General features: G+C 50.4%; 1 protein-coding gene across 1 annotated transcript in view; it reads right to left on the bottom strand.

The window, feature by feature from the left end:
- Positions 1–675: 675 nt before the first annotated feature.
- Positions 676–17546, bottom strand: part of GLP1R (glucagon like peptide 1 receptor) — a 31905-nt gene continuing 15034 nt past the window's right edge. Inside the window, 9 exon segments of the mRNA XM_032462998.1 lie at positions 676–6060; positions 7490–7531; positions 8422–8481; positions 8483–8561; positions 8857–8945; positions 9065–9134; positions 9676–9736; positions 14078–14237; positions 14750–14903. Coding sequence (XP_032318889.1) covers positions 5893–6060; positions 7490–7531; positions 8422–8481; positions 8483–8561; positions 8857–8945; positions 9065–9134; positions 9676–9736; positions 14078–14237; positions 14750–14903 — 883 coding nt within the window. The 3' untranslated portion in view covers positions 676–5892.

Below are 17546 nucleotides of genomic sequence, written 5' to 3'. Positions count from 1 at the left end.
ACTGGCTGTATTTGTAGTTTGCTCTCTGAGTAAGAATTATGAACATTATGTCTGAAAGGGACAATTCCCACAGCTTGTCTAAAATAAGAGGTTTAAGGAGACCTTCAGATAAGTACACTGATCTTCAAACAAGGGTTACTGAAATGGTGGAGGGATTAGGGACAATCTACCATTCCTCTGCTCTTCTGTAAGAGTGAGTTGCAAATCTGGAGAGCAAGCGATTATTAAAATTAGACAAAAGTTCATTTTTCCAAAGATGAATCTCTTAACAGCAGCTCCATTCAAATTCTGCAGCTGCTTTGCAAACAAGACTCATGCTTTTATGGCATTTTTTTTTTTTAGAAATGGATTTAATGGACTGAGTTCATTTAGACAGGAGATGAAATGAATGAGTGGAATTAGAATACACATCCATTTGGCTGCCAGTCATTGTGTAAGCCACTCGACCACCCAACTTCTCTAATTAAATGACATCGCAGTCCCTGCATAAAGGCTGCGATGGATATATTAGTACTTGGTTAGTACTTTGAAGATGAAAATCACGAGATGAGTAATGAGCAAAGATTTTTCTTCTTGTGGGCTGGAAACAGCATCTTTTGTGTTTTCCCACTGTACCATGGGTCACCTAGGTCGACATTGCAGAAAAACTCCTCCCCGTCAAGGAAGAATGAGAGACACAGTAAGGACAGGCTTTATTTAACTTACAAGGCAAATTAGGAAGGAGCCTTAATCCATTCACATCTGTACAAGGAATTATATACACCATGCACGTTGGCTACCTGTTGACGTAGGTCATATTTTACATGAATTTATACATTAAGAAATCACATGAAAATTATCTTGTTTAAACATTCATGAAGCACAAACATCCCCCGAGTGCACTGAAGAGAGAAATTCAGCTTTGCCCCTCAAAGAAGCTCAGCTCACCTCTCTCTTGGTGCTTCTAAGCTCTGCATCAAACCCCCTCCAAAGCTAATATTGAGGTTTATCTGTGTTGAGGGTGTGATTATTTTTAGTGGGAGGAGGAGGAGCTTAGAAGAACTGTAGATTTGGAAGTAAAGCATGAACTTTTGGCAAGATCCGGCCCTGTCTGCTTTGAACTTTGCCCCTTCCTGACCCCACTGGCTCCCCTGCAGAGAAGCCTAGAACCTAACTTGTTATATGTTCCAAACTTTGCTGGGAGCTCTTTTTCCACCACTTCCAAACATTCTCATTTATATACGTTTTTCTTCTCCCAGGTTGCCTGACATAGAGATAATTAGTCATGCTAGATTGTCCGGGTTGACTAATTACTGATGGTTTTGACAGGCCTGGTTAGAAAGGTTGCATAACCCCAGTGTAAGTTAGGATCCAAGCTGCTGGCTGCAGCACTCCTCCCGTGCCAGAGTGTGGTACTTGGTACATCACTGCCAGCTGCACCCCTAAATTGGTCACGGCTGAGAGAACGGCACTCCCAGCACAACTAGAAGGGTCACCTCTTACTGAGGCGGCAGGGGGAGAAGTGCAGGATGCTCCCTGCAGGGATGGGGGGTGGGTACACGTGGGACTAGGGAGGAGGCTGGATGCATCAAGGGGAAAAGGCCCGCTGCCAGATGGGGTCCTGAAAAACTGGCTCAAGTGGCAGAAGGGGAAGAGAAAACTCTGCTCCGATACATTCAGATGTAGGCGAAGTCCAAGGGACTTCGGGGAGTTCATTGGAAAACAGGTTTGCTTATCTGTGTCCACCAACAGAGCAGGAGTAATTACAGATACCGTGGACACAGTGTGGCATTAAGTGTTTGAAATTATACTGCTTAACAACGCTTCCAGATTTGGCCCTGGGCGTGGGGCCAGAGAGCTGGTTTGAGCTGGCAGGTAACACTGTAGGGCATGGTGGTGTTGCCTGCAGAAGTGTCCCACATTGTGCCATTTTCCCCCCTCAAGAAGACTCATTTCAGCCATGGAAAGGAAAAAAAAAAAGGTTGATACTAATTTGGTTTCTGTTGAATATTTATCATGACATTCACATAGCTGTCTTAGCAGAGTAAGCTGACATATTTTATTTGCGAGTTTTTATAGCGTTTGGCTCCTCGTAGGAGCCAAAAGCAGGGTCAGCACGGTAGATTAGAATCAATTCAGTGGAGGGAAAATAAACCTTTGGAGTATATTTTGCCTTCCCTGAGCACGTCGCAGGCATTAGCTATAATGGGAGCCCTGTCTGCGCATGGAGAGGAAGCATCTATCGCTCAGGCTCCCACCCATCCTCGCCCTGGGCTGTGCGGTCCCCTGACCTTCACAGTGGGTGGGATGCTTTCAGATTCATCATCTCCTAACTTTATGCTGCTACGCATAGGACAAACACACCACACACACACACAGAGTGTTCTCTGCTTCTAGAGAAGAAAGAGATGGAGGAGGGAATGGGGACAGGAGCTGCTGAAACATGGCCCACACCGATGAGGTGACCAAGCCTTTTGGGACGTGGATGTGAACTGACTCTGTCTGCCCTCAGTGGTGGCTGTGCCATCTTTGCTAGGCTGAAGTTGCCCAGTTTGCTAGTCTTCTCCAACTTCAGAGCGTGCTAGAGAGGCAAAACGGAGGGTCAGGTTTTCTAGGTTCTTTTACTCCACTCTGTGTGGCTATCAGTACAACTTCTTAAACAAGCACAGCTGCATCAGAGAAACGTTAAGCCAACCCACTAAAAGAGACTGGACCTGCTGTCCGAAATGGCTCGCTTGCTGTTTCTGTGTATTCACGTGCTCTGATACATTCCATTTCTTAAAGACAAGGATGAATGTGGTACTACAGTAGGTAGTAGAGCATGCCCCCCTCTTCATCTCACCAGTATAAATCATTGAGGAGGTGGCACCTGTACCATCCGATGTGTCTATTTTTGCTGCTGTGTTTCTCTTTAACAGAAACTCCAGATAACACTGCCAACTTTCACTTAGCATATCCTGAATGGCCATTTATGTTTTTCATCTGTCCTTTCCAGAGGCTTCACTGGACTGGGAGGTGGGAGTTGGCCAGGGTCCTAGCCCATTTCAGCCATCATCTAGCACTGTGACCTTGGGCAAATCACCTCTGCAAGCTTCCCTCCTCAAGTCTCTAGATCAGGGCAGAGAGATCTCCAAGGTCTTTCCCTGCTCTGAGTCTCTGAGAACTCCACCGCATAAATTGCATTGAGGCAATAAGCAAATCATGCCTGCAATCTGGAAAGTTGTTTTAAAGGGAAGGCAGCTTTGCAATGTAAGAGGTTTGTTTCAGTTCTGTGATTTAGCTACTCCAAAGATTCAAGTGAAAAGATGAGTTGTCATGATTTAAGCCCCTCACAAGTTCGGGGGGAGCTGGCCAGAGTGCTGAACTCAGCTTCTGTTCATGACAGTCATCAGACCTGGCTGTACAACTCACATACACAGCACCTAACCCTGCTGGTGAGCGATAGTACCTCCAGGACAGAGGCAGGCAAGAGTGTTCTCAGCAAGCTCCAGACTTAGGGCATCAGGCATGTAAACAGCTGGTGGAATTTCGGAGTACATTGCATTCGATAGTTCCCAGATCTGTTAGAACTATATTTAGCTTAGGAGAGTTTGGGAATAGCTTTGGACGGAGTGCACTGCCACTCAAATGAATATTAATAGTGTGGGTCGTGGAGCAAAGAAAATATTTCTTCATTCAGCATCTGGTATGTATCTGAGAAGGAAAAAGTTCCTCAGTATTAAAAGGCTTGGGGTATGGGGGTGTGATGAGCATTCTGAAATCAGGAATCAGGAGTGCTAGTTGGGAAAAGAACTCTGCTTAAAGTGTAAACCAAACTGTCTGAGCTTCCCAAGTGCCTAACTAAACACTTTCTCCCCACAGTTCTTCCCCTCAACAATTTATTTCTTGAAGATAATATCAATCTGACTCTTCCTTTGTTGCTAGTGTATTAATGAATCTCAAAAATCTTGGTTTATCCAAAATGGAAACACTCGCACCAGAGCTTTATCCCACCAATCAGTCTACCAGCACTTGCCCCCAACCCACTCCAAAAAAGAAACCACATGCATGATGCCTATTGGGAAGTTTGCCCTTATTCTGGGGAGGCAGGAATGTCCCCCCCCCCAACCTCCCTACACTTTCTCAGGCAAGGAGGCAGTCTGCACAATTTCTTTCTTTAGCTTGAGGTTCAACTTCCCTATTAACATAGACACAACACTTCACTGACACTGAAGTCTAGAAATTTTCTGCTTGACTGTGTTTTATGTCCCATTATTATTTTCCCCGCACATCACAATCCTCTCTGAGGGGCAGAGGAGGAATATGTCTGGTACAAGACTTTGGGGGAGGGTACCCCATCACTCATAAAGGAGGAGGGAAAGATCAATTCATAAAGGAATTCATCCGAACACTCCCTCTGCCCTCCCAGGAGGCCTAGACTCCCAAGAGTTCTCTTCTGCTCTGGAAACTTCTTTCACATCCGTGAACTCAACTGCCAGCCTCTGTGGAATGGCTGTTTCCCTTTTGTCTAGGTCTCTGCATTGGTGCTACATGCCTTTTCACCAAGCATGGGGCAGGATTGATAGGTTTTCCCAGTTCTAGCCTCCTCTGCCACTCATTATTTATGGGATGAGACTGGAGGCAGGGCAAACATTAAATAGCTCTAAGCATGGATGGATCAAATTAATAACTACCCCACTCCCCCAAACCACATCACAACCACCACAGTGATCTTGTTTCCATCAGGTGGAGAGAAATCAGAACTGCACATTGGCAGTATAGACTATTCACAGCAATAGAAAAAAGTGAATAAAGTATATACAAGCTCCCAAGTGGGGGAATTTGAAGGGAAGAAACGAAGGGCAGGGGAAGCCTGTCTCCATGGTAACAGTAGGGACCAGTGGTTTCCCCAGGAGAGGTTCTTCTCAGTCACATGACCTAAAGTTAGAGGGCACACCCAAACCCATGCAGGGTACATAATCTGGTCACAAATAGAAAGTATTTCTATGGAGAGGTGGAGGCAGCCTCTCTCGGCCCTCTGGGTTCCCAACAGTAGCAGGTAATCTACAACTCCAGTGTGGACCTTCCTCAAGTCCCCCAGATGAACCCCAGCACATTCTTGAGCATCTCTAGAATAGAATTCAGAGCGCATACCAAGGGCTGGACCCCTTGGCAGTGGGCCAGCAATAAAGCAACTCAAACACCCAGGGGAGAAGAGGGGACCAGAAAAGGAAACCTTTGGGTACCTTCTCAGTGTTCATCCTCAACACCACCCACAGCCATTTCTAGAAATTGCTGCCAGGAGTGGCCCAAACAAAGCATCCTAAAGAGAAACTAGGTGGTGATATTGGGGGGGGGCGCGTGGTAGATGAGGGAAACAAGCAACACTGACATGTGTCCAGTGTCCCTTAATGAGGCAGCAGATGGGGGTGGTGACCCCGACTGGAGGTGGCTCGCGTTACCCAAGCTCTGTGTTCAGCTGAGGTTATATCCGCCTCTTTCAGAACCACGTCCTCTTGCAAGCCCCAATCCCACTAATAAGCCATTGACCTTGAGTTTGAGTCTGGGGCTGATCTGCCGCTGTCTGGGGGAACCCCAGGGGCCTTGTGGCTTAACAAGAAGAAATCCTCCTTATTTTAGCAGCAATTGTTTTTTCCTCTCCTCCCGCCGCAGTGATCAAATTAACAGGCTGCTTCTCCTCGGAGAAAATGTGTCCACGGGTCCCAGGAGGCACTGCCCATTTGCCTGTCTGATGGGTTTGGGAAGGGAAAGCGTGGAAGTGTGTGTGTGTGTGTGTGTGTGTGTGTGTGTGTGTGTGTGTGTGCGTGTGCGTGTGCGCGCGCACACGCGCACCTGTGTCACTCCCTCACCCCACCCCGGTCCCCGGGGACAGTCTCTCCCACCTGGGATGGCCACCAGGGAGATCACGTCGAGTCAGCTGCAGGAGGCCTGGCAGGAGGCTGCATACACACTGCTCCCCACAGTGCCCCCGCAGCTCAGGCTGCTGGTGGGACACTTGAAGGGCTTCATGCTGCTGTCCCTCTGGGTGTGCAGGTGCTCAAGCCGCCAACGCTCCCAGCTCTTACGAAACTCCATCTGGACCTTCCATGGGAAAAGGAGGGGAGCAAAAGTCATCATGCAAAGCAACTGCCCACAGAATGGCCCCATTATTACATTAGTAGGGAAGGGAAAAAATCCACTGCATTATATTAAGAGATACAAGGCAAGGCCTTTAGGCACCTAAATTAATATCCCAATAAAATTGTTTATTGTTGTCTCCTATTTTCTGCCTCTTCTCGGGAGAGACTCTGGCTTGATGATCTAATTGGTCTCTTCCATCTCTAAACTCTGTGACGCAGCTGAGTACCTTCCACAGTCCATCACTTTCTTATTTAATGGAAGAGAAGGAGTGACAGAGAGATGCAGGGGAGATGGAAGATGGGTGAGAGAAGAAGAGAGTCTTGACTTTAGAGAACTCCCAATTTCAGCTTGGACCACTGAGAAGAGGGACAGCACACCCCTCATAGTGTCCACACAAGACCCTTCTAAAGTCCCCAAGGGCTTTGGCCCAGACCCCAGTGCCTCATGTGGGAAGAAGAGGGGAAGGGGAGAATGAAGCTGAACTAGTAGCAGCGGTGAGGAGGAGACTGCAGACCAAGGCTTCTCAGCCTGGATTTGAACTAATCCCATCCAGGAACTGGTCCCAACCCACAGTGGGTATGGCCCTAGTGAGTTCAGCCATCCAGAATCCCGGCTATGATGGGCTCAGCCCTCCCCAGCAGGAAAAGCCCTCTCAAGAGGGCTGATGCTTGGGGACCAGTTTGCTGGGGCAGAAAGATGCAAATCCAAGTAACACTGCAGAGCCCCAGTCACTTGAGGGCTTGTGGCAGTGCTGTGTGAGCTGGCATGCGATTCTGGTCCCCTAGATGGGCTGCTAGAACCTGCACAGCCAGCCTAGGGTGTTGGGAGTGCTCTTCCAGGAGGTGTTACCACACACTTGCTTCCCAGAGCTTATCTGATGCCCCCAACCCCTGCCCCCAGGCCTCTCCATGCCAGAGTGTCTGGGGCCTGGGCTCTCACTCCCAAGACTGCCAGCTGCTGTAGGTAGTCGGCTCACTGCCAATGCCCCATCCATCCCTGTGCAAACACCCCTCTTCTCCTGCAGAGCTGTCATCCATCTAGCTAAGCCCAGCAAGATGCCTGGCATGGCCACATGCCATCCCTTAAAAGAACTTTCTCTGCACTGAGTGAAGCTGAGATGGCCTGGAGCCTACCTGCCAGGATGGCCCCCAAGCTCATATATGGTTAGGGCATGCCTGCACACGTGTGTGTGTGTGAGAGAGAGAGAGAGAGATGGAGAGACCCACACACAGGAAACAATACATGGATAAGATGCCTTCTCAACTCAAGTGTGTCAGTGGGTGGGTTGGGGTTTCAGCTGAAAAGACTGCTGGGAATCCTCACTGCACAATTCCAGAATGGCCAATGGTAGTGGCCCACCAGGGCCCCCACATCCCTCCTCAGGCCTTACCTCATTGTTGACAAAGCAGTACAGGATGGCCACCATCAGCCCCTGGAAACAAGAGACACGTCAGCAGGAGGAAGCGGGAGGCAGGCACCCTGCAGGCAGGCCCTAGTCTGAAGCCCCTACAGGCTGTAACGCCAACATCCCCTTCCTTAGACTGAGCAGCCCAGGCAGACCCAGAAATGCGGGTGGTGGGTTTTTTCTCCTTTCCTTTCTAGAGGAACAAGAAGGCACCTCGCTCAGAAACTGCAGAAGCTCTTCAACCACCCTCTCCTGACCCGAGAAAGGACACCACCTCTGATCACAGGGAATTTTCCCTGCCCAGCCCTACTGGTTCACTCAGCAGCCCGGTGCTCCAGAACTGGGATGTGTGGGTGTGTGCGCGTGCGCACATGCTCGTGGCCATTCCATAAGCCTCTCCAGGAGCTGGGGCCAGTTTCTCACATTTTCACACCTCCACTGACACTCGCCCTGCTCAGCATCATCTAACACTAGTGGATTCAGTCTTGGCTTTGGAAACAATGTGACCTGGCCAGTCTCATTTTTCCATCTCAGAGCCTCAGTTTCCCCCTCTGTATAATGGGGTAACCTTGCACACCTCCTGGGATTCTAAGAGGATTAACTACACAATGGGTGTAAAGCATCTGGCAGGGTACCCATCACCCGGTAGCAGCCCAGTGGACAGCAGTTGCAATGCCAGGCTGGGTGCCCATGGTGACGTGCAGGAAGGCTTCTTGTCCAAGATGTTTACAGAGAAGACTGGCTTGGGTGTCGGGACACCTGGGACTCTAGCTCTGGCTGTTCTCCCACCACATAACTTCCCCCCAGGCCTCAGGCTGCCCATCTGCCTGGTACAGGCTGGTCTCTCCCCAACCCCAACTCTGGGACTTCTTTGTCCCAGAGGGACAAGGGAGAGAGGTCCCAGCAGCAAGGATTACCTGGAAGGAGGTGAAGGAGAGCTCTGTGAACAGCTTGACGAAGCGCAGCATCCCCCGGGCAGTGCTCATCCATCACAAAGGCAAAGATGACCTCATGGGTCCCCAGCAGGGGGATAAGCGTCAGCGTGGACTTGGCAAGCCTGAGGGGTGAGGTAGAGATGTCATTCTGGACCCCTCCCACGGACTTTTCTCCTTTCTGTGCTCCCAACCCCTGCCAAGGCCTGGCATCTGGGTCACAGACCCCCTCCCCCAGCAAGTACCCCGGCACAGGCTGCCCAGAGAGGAGGAGGTAGACATGGAGGCCCCAGAATCCCAGGAGTTGCTCAGGTCTGGGGCTGAGGGGAGGGCTTGGGGTCCAAGACCAGCACCCCAGGATCTGCCTCTGCTAGAGAGAGGAACTGGGGGTGCCCAGCAAAGGCAGCTCAGTTACATCACCTGCACTTGGTGTCCGTCTTGCACATGAGATTGGCCTTCAGTTTAGACACCACAATGCAGATGACCCGGACAAAGATGAGGAAGTTCACCTGTGGGGCAGATGCGGGAGGGTGGCTGGGGGCCCTCTCAAGATACCCACTTTCCCCCTGCCCTTCCCCCAGCGCCATTCGGGGCCCACCGTAAGTCCCACCCCCACCGTGTCACTCACCCCGATGGCGAAGAGAATGGGCAGCCGGATGATGAGCCAGTAGTTCATGTTTGAGTTCCTGGTCCAGCAGCTGGAGCGGGACGAGAGACATACACAGGTGCCTGGTTGGCCCCTCAGAGCCCCCAGTTCCCAGTATAGGCACAGGGACACACAGGTACATATGGGCACACAGAGTGATACACACCGAGCCACACAAACACTGCCACCAGGAGCTACCCAACAACCAGTCCCAGGAGTCTCACACACACACAGTCCTAAATATACAAACACACTCAGAGTGATGCACACAGCCCCTCCATGAACCTACAGTCACAGTCACTGGTTGTGTGTGCTCAGCATCATACACAAAGTAACAAGCATTTCACTCATAGTTACTATAGAAAAACCCACAGGAGCTCACCACGTACCCCACAGACCCAGCACCCTTGTCATCATACCATCCAGCAAGGGAGGAGGATTAGAGAACTAAATTTGTAAATTAAGCTCCCAGTCCCTCAGTTTATTCTCTGAACAGGTGGTAGCCGCACAGCCTGGGGGCCCAGGAATCGGCATGGGGTTTGAGGATGGGGCCCTCAGCACATCCCCTCAGCCCCTTAGAGCAGGACACTCACCCCTCATCCTCGTAGAGGTACTTGACAATGCCCCAGGGGATGACAAACAGCAGGGGGACACCTGAGAGGAGAGAGGGAAATGGAGAGAGGGGAGGGGCTGGCAGACCAGAGACACTGCACGCACACCTGGAGGCTTCCTTACCTGGGGACTCTCCCGCCTCCAGCCCCTCTCCTTCCCTGGCTCAAACCACCCTTTCTAAGAGGTAAAGAGCTAGACTGGTCTAGGTGCTTGGGAGAATGAGGCAGGAACACCCATCCCAGTCCCCAGCCTCATCCTCAGAGAGGGCTGCCCACCGCACTGGGGCTACGGGACAGCCCTCACAGCCCCCTCTCCTGTGGGCCGGGCACTCTGCCAGGGCTAGGCCCCCACGCCGGATGAGGCTGGCTATCTGATGCCACCCACCTGGCCGAGATCCACATGCCCCTCTCAGTCAACGCCTTCAGGTCCTAGAAGCCCCTTCAGGCACCCTTCCCTAACCCCCACACCTGCACGCAGCTGGGCAGAAGCCTGGAGCAGGGACAAGGGCCCTGTCCTGACACTGACTGCCCAGCTAACTGCACAGTAACAATGGCTACAGTAACACTTCCCGCTTGGCTGAGGCTTGGTGGTGTGGTTGGCAGCCTCCAGGACGGCCTCCCACCATCCCCACCCCTGGTATTCACACCCTGGTGCGGTCCACGTTCTATCCAGATTGGTCTGTGTGACCACTAAGGCACAGTGGAAGTGATGGCGTGTCACTTCGGAGATTAGGTTATAAAAGGCTTGTCTTCGGTGCTCTCTCAATCTGATCACTTGCTCTGGGGGGACACCAGCTGTGACATGAGGGCACTCAGAGCACCCACAGAGAGACCCCAGTGACGAGGAATGGAGGCCCCTGGCCGACAGCCAGCCTGGACCTGAGCTTCCCGTCAACAACCTCGAGAGTGAGTTTGGAAGTGGCCTCTCCAACCCATTACGCCCTGAGATGACAGCAACCCTGGTCGACAGCTGGACTGCCCCCTCTCTCAGAGGTCCTGAGCCCGAGGCACACCACTCAGCTGAACTCAGAATCCTGACCACAGAAACTGCGAGATATAATTGTTGTTTTAAGCCACTATGTGTGGGATCGTTTGATATGAAACAGCAATGGTTTCCAGTTCCTTGAGGGTAGAGCCTCATTCGTCTTCAGAGCCTCAGCGCCCAGCTCTCCCCGAGAGCTCAGTGCATGTTGGCTGACTTAGCATTGGATCGTCCATCCTCACGTGACAGACGAGGAGATGGATCAGCAGCTCAGGAGGACATAGGTGGGACTAGAATGCAGGACCACAACCCCAAACCCATGCGCACCACCCTCAATGGCTTTCTGCACCAGCTCTTTCCCTGCCTGTCTCTATTGGTGCCTCTCTTAGGGTTAGAGACACATGTGTCTGAGAACGGTCGAGAGTGTGCAAATTAAGGGGTGTGGACACAATGTGTGTGTGGTTGTGGTGGTGGGGTCCACGCGTATGCATGTGTAGCTTTGGGGGTCTCCCCCAGGAGCACATTTCCAGGGCAGAACCCATTCCATTGCCTTTCCTGTCACCATCGTCCACATCCTCAACACATGGATGTCCACCCAATATCAGGTACCGAGCAGCTCGGATGCCTGAGCTACTGTGCTCGACGGTGCAGACAGGCATGGAGGAAGCAGAGCAGCTCACAGCTGACCAGCATTTTTCATCAGATCTCTCTCACCTTGGCCACTGAATTGACACAAACCTGACCTCTCAGCATCTATGATGCTTTAGTAACAGACTTTCATGAGACTGGACAAGGGACAAGTGGCCTCTAAAAGCCCCAGCACATAGCACAGAGCCTGCCACAGAGAAGATGCCCAGTGAGAACGGAACGAATGAATGAATAAGTCAATGTGAGAGTGAGAGAAGGCAAGCTGTCCAGGCAAGAACATGCCATTCCCTGAGCCACACACATGGCTAGAAATCTCTGTCTTGGACATCCCCAGCCAGCTGCTGTCCTTTCTCTGAGGCCCCGCTCCAGGACAGGGGAGCTCACTCATGTTATCGGCTGGACTTGGCGAACTTCATCCTTTCATCAGCATCTCCTTAACAAAGTCTTTAAAAATGCAGGCACAGCTCTGCTGCATGCAAACATTACACACTCCCTGCTGGCTTCATCTTTCTCCCATTTAGAAAATCAACAAGACAGGCTGGAGGAAAAAAGCTTCCAATAAGATACACAGAACTGGCTCCAAGAAGTAATGATTCCCTCGTCCATCACTTGCCTCCTTCCTGTGCAAGGGAGGTTGTGGTGGGTTACGGGGGCACCCGCTGCCCGTGAGCTGCAGCAGAAGCTGACGTGCCTTTTGGGGACTCCCTCATGTGTCAGAGTTCTAATTTTAATTCTTACGTTTGCATATGAAGTTGAAAGGTTTTTTCCCCAAGCATCCCAACTTGGGCTCAGCCTCCTGGCATCACAACAGAGTCCTGGGCTCTCTGTGAATCTCTCTCTCTCTGTCCTTCTGTCTCTCTCTGGATCTCCCCATCCCAATTCCTCAAGAAAAGGATGTTCAGATTGCGAAGGGGGCAGTCCCCCAGGTCCTGCCCTTCTGCCCTCTCAGATTCTGAGCCCTGAGTTGAGGCAGGAGGTGATGGGAAAGGGCTGGCACCCCCTTCCCCATTTCCCACTCGGAGACCTCCAGGACACTGGGTGACCCACCCCCACAACCCTCCACTAACTACCCACGCTCCTCTGTACACACCACACCATGTCTTTGATTGTTCCTGCCCTCAGGTCACCATGGTGACAACACTACCGCACTGATGCTATTTCCCAGAATGGACAGAGTCCCCCACCCAGATGACTGCATTCCCAGAGCTCCCCTTGAGGGCCTATCTCCACCCCCACCCCTAGTTAGCTGCAGGGCTCTCCAGCTGCCCACAGCCGGTTTGACAGCCCCTAGGAGGATGAAGAGGCCTGGGAGGGGAGGCAGGCCAAGAAGGGAGGGGTTGGGCCCTGGGGGAGGAGGGAGGAAGGGTGGGAGCGGGGAGCTGTGTGCAGAGGCCAGGCCCACCTGCCTACTTGTGCAGAGGCCTGAACTTGCTTGGCGGGCCCTCGGGGACTAAAGAGACACAGTGCAGGCCTGAGAACTGTGCAGGGTGGGCAACGGGGCCCAGAGCCTGGGAGGCAGGAGGGCTCATTCCAGTGTCTGCTCTCTGTAAGGCCCTGCCCTCTCTGGGCCTCAGTGCCCTCGAGACACTGATCTGACTAAAGCCCCTTTAAAGGTACTTTTCCACAATAGGGCTACATGGAAGGAAGTAGCTGAGGAGCACCAACAAAAAGGGATGAAGTGTGAGGACAGGGACAGGGAGGCTGAGAGGGCAGGACAGAGCACAGAGCCAGGGGCCAGGCAACCTGAGGCCACTTCCCAAGCAGGCGGGCAGGCCCAGGACAGCCTTGCAAAGGCTCAGGGGCGGGAGCCAGCAGGGGAAGGGGCGCCTCAAGGGAGGAGCATAGCGGTGACTGAGGCAGGAAGTCCCCCTAGGTCAGGGGCAGCCCGAGGCAGGGGAATGTAGGTATGAGAGGAGTGAATGAGTGAGCAGGAGGCCCAGAGGCAGGGCCTGCTCCTCCACCCCAGGGGACACCTCTGTGGGCCCCTCTAGAGGCAGCGCTGTTGCCTCAGTTTCCGGAGTGGCAGGGTGGATTCGAGGGCTGCTGGGGTGGGGTGGGGGGGTCTCAGTCCCTGCCCCATCCCACCCCTGTTCTCATTAGAATCCCTTGTGGCGAAAGGCAGAAGCACAACCAGAAGTGTTCCAGCAAAAAAAAAAGACACATGGTTCTTGGCAAACTTTTTTGGCTAGAACATTTCCAGCTGGGCTCCAGGCACATCCGGGGTCCACCCTTTCCTCAGCTGGCTTCCCGGCAACTGCCTCCCCACCCCACTCCGCTCTCCTCTGAGCCCCCCTCTTCATCATCACGTGACAGAGCTACAGGTCCTTAACCCCCATGCCCAGGGATTCCCTCACCCCCAACCTGGGGCCCGGGACCCTCCATTTCCAGGTGTGGGGCTCTATCTCCAAAGGGTCTTAGGAGCAGGGGTCTTTGAGGACAGTGTCATGATGGCCAATGGTGTGTGTGGTGTATTTGGCCAGATAGAGTGAAGGCCTCTGCTTCTATTAAGGGAGGAGAGTGATGCAAAGGTAGGGGGTTGGACAATGACCTGACAGCCCCAAGGGCAGTGAGGCCTGTCCCCAGGAGGGGGTTCCCTGGTGGCCTCGCCCCTTGGCTCAGCAGTGGGCTCTGAGTACCAAGTTGGACCCCTGGGGGTAGCCTGAAGGCTGCAGTTCCAAGGGAGGGGGTTAGGGTCTCCCATCCCCCATGCCACAGGTCGGGGTGCTGGGAGAGAGGAAGCACAATGGGCCTTACCCCAGCCTATGCTCAGGTAGAGCCTGAAGACGCGCTGCTCGGAGAAGACGGACAGGGCCAGCAGCGTGTACAGGTACACGCCCTCCACCAGCAGCCAGAAGTAATTGGCGGCCACGCAGTACTGCATGAGCAGGAAGACCAGGCGGCAGCCCAGAGAGTCCTGGGGGCAGAGGAAAGGTCTCCAGGGGACAACGGCTCCCTGCTTCTGCCTCTCTCCACTCCCCCCCTGGCCCTGCCTCAGCTGCTAGCCTGCCGTGGTGCATATAGGATGAGAGAGCTAACACCACCCAGCTGCGGCCAGGGCCAAGAATTTGACCTGCTTTAGCTTGTTGAATCCTCACTATCCTGGGTGGAAAAAAACAAACATCATCACCTTAGAGGTGGGAAACCTGAAGCCCAGAGAAGTTAAACGATTCGCCTAAAATTTAGCTAGTAAGTGGCAGAGCTGGGATTCATACCAGGTCTGTTTGCGAAAACCACTCCCCTGAGTCATACTGAGATCTCCCTAAAGGCAGGGCAGTGTCTCTCTCTTAGACTGGGGGCTCCCTGGAGTGGGCTGCCTCTCCCATCAGCCAGGGAGCTCCCTGAGAACCAGCCAGGCCTGGGTGGGGCGAGGGAGCCCGGCCTTCACCATCCATCCCTCCTCGGGCCCTCCCTGGACACACCACACACCTGGTAGGAGAGAAGACCATCCCACTGGTGCTGCTGGGCGGCCGTGCTGTACATCCACTTGAGGGCTGCGTCCTTGATGAAGACGGACAATGCTCGGAGGATGAAGGAGGCAAACAGGTTCAGGTGGATGTAGTTCCGGGTACAGTGCAGGTGTCTGGGGAGAGAGCAGAACCTTCCCTGGCACCATGGCCCACGGTTCTGCTCCACCACCCCTGGTTCTCAGGCTAAAGCACACCTCAGGCATGTGTCCAGCTCTGGGACTGGGCTTCTGTCTTTTTTCCTCTGAGAGTACACTTCTTCCCCATAGCCTTGAAAATCCTTTGGGTCCAGCTCAAGTCCTGCCTGTCCATGAAGCCATCAGCTGTGCGGTTACTGCCACCCCCACCCCCACCCACATTCTGTCCTTTTCTCTGCTGCATCTTCTTTTCTACAAAGTCATGTGCAACCCAAGGGATTCGTGTGAGGACTGCTTTCCCCACTGGGGACTTGTTTGGTTTCTTGATGACAGGCCACATCTAACATGCCTCTGGGCTGCCTTACAGGGGCAGACTACGGTTAAGCGCATGGTAGGAATTCAAAGTATTGGATTCAACTTCAGTATCCTCTCATGCAAAAACATGTAGCAAACTGGAACTATGAGGGCTTTTCTTAACCCAATAAGGGCTATCTACCCAAACAAGGAGCAAACATCATTCTTAACTGAGAAATTTTAGAAGGATTCCCTTTAAAACCAGGAACAAAATAAGGATTATCTAGTCTTAAAGGCTATCACATGTGTTCAACATTGTACTACAGATCTTAGCCACTGTAAGAAGGCAAAGGAAAAATGAATATGAATGAATTGGAAATAAAGACACAAAATTGTCATTATTCGTAGATGATCTTCACAGGAAATCCAAGAGAATCAACACAAATTATTAGAACTAATCAGAGTTCATTCAACAAGGTTGATGATGCATATGTTTATGTACATCAGCAACAATCAAAAAGTAAATTTCAAATGTGCACTATTTTTAACAGGCTACCTAGAAATAAGTCTAACAGAAGATGGGCATGATTTCTATGGCGAACATAGTAAAACTTGCTTAAAATTATTAAAGAAGACTCAAATGACTCAAATTAATGGAATTCACACCAGATTCATGGATAGAAAGACTCACTATCTTGAAACTGTCAATTATCCTCACATTAATTGATACATTCAATATAGCTATAATAAAAATTCCAATAGTGTTGGGTCTTTTTTTTTTTTTTTTTTTTTGATGGAACTTTAAAAAACTTATAAAGAAGAGCCAAGGGCCAAGAATAATCCAGCTACTCCTAAAGAACCACAATGTAGGGGCCCTGGCTATAAGAGAACCAAGATTTTTAAAGAATCTAGAGTAATCAAGGCACCACGGTACTGGTAAAGGGACAGATAACTAGAGCAATGGAAAAAAACCCAGACAACAGAAACGCACCCAGGTACAGATGACCCTTGCCGCACAGCAGAGTAGGCACTGCAAACCGAGGGAGAAAGAAAGGGTGGGCCGTCGATTAACGGTCCTGATGCAATTAATTGTATGTATATATGGAAAAAGGAAATTAAATCTCTTGTTTCCACTAGAAACAAAAATAAATTCCAGATTCACCAAAAAGCCATAAGGGATGTGCAAAACTTATGACCTTCGGATAAGGAGAGTTTTCTTAAACAAGACCATAAAGAAATTTGGCCTTTGGAAAAGAAATTGATAAATTTTTTAATCAGTTGATAACAATGAATTTTTATCAACTGATAACACTTATTGGTAAATTTTATCAATAAAGTCAGACACATTGATGTATTTTATTCCATTAAAATTAAGGACGTCTGTGCATAAAAGACACCATAAAGTGGAAAAAATAAACCACAGACTGGGATGCTATATCCTGAGTTACTATCCAGAATATATAAGGAATGCCTAAAGCAAAAAAGAAAAAGCCAAAAAGCCAATAAAAAAGTAAGCAAAGGTTACAAACAAGCACTTCACAAAATGACACATAAAAAAGCACTAGATCTCTCTAGGAATCGGAGAGATGCAAGTTAAAATCGTAATGAGATATTTTACACACTTCAGATTAGCAACAGTTAGGTCTGAAAATATGAAATATTGGTGAGGATGTTAAGCGAAGGGAACTCTCATGTATTAATGATGAAAAGGCAAACTGGTATGACCACTTTGGAGAGCAACTTCACAACACCTAATACATTTGCAATAGCACATGGTGTTCAGACCAGGCAATTCTACTCAGAGGCACGCGCCCCTGGAGAAATGCACAAGGGGTCATGGGTAAGAGTGTTCTTCATGGCAAAGTTTATAATTCAGAGAAGAAAAAAAAAAAAGAGAAACACTTCAAATGTCCATTAAAAGGATAACAAGTAAATAAATTATAATATATCATACAACATAAACATAAAATCATACAGCATACAACTAAAATGGCCAGGAAAGGGAGGGGACTAGCTTAGTGGTAGAATACATGCTTAGCACTCACGATGTCCTTGCAGGACCTCCATTAAAAAAATTATATGTGTGTGTGTATGTGTGTGTGTATATATATATAAAGAGAGAGAGAGAGAAAGGGAGGCTTTTTTTAAATGAATGAAACAGAACCACCTACACCAACATGAATGAACCTCACAAAAACAACATGGGGCCAAAAATAACATTGTGGAAAAACACGTCCAACACACCAATAAAAACACGCAAAACTCACACTACATACTTTTATAGATACAAATGTGGTATAAGTATAGAGAGATGCATGGGAATTATAA

Source organism: Camelus ferus, chromosome 20, assembly GCF_009834535.1.
Source record: "Camelus ferus isolate YT-003-E chromosome 20, BCGSAC_Cfer_1.0, whole genome shotgun sequence".
Classification (NCBI taxonomy): Eukaryota; Metazoa; Chordata; class Mammalia; order Artiodactyla; family Camelidae; genus Camelus; species Camelus ferus.
The sequence above is the reverse complement of the archived record's forward strand: the minus strand, read 5'-3'. Positions and strand labels throughout refer to the sequence as shown.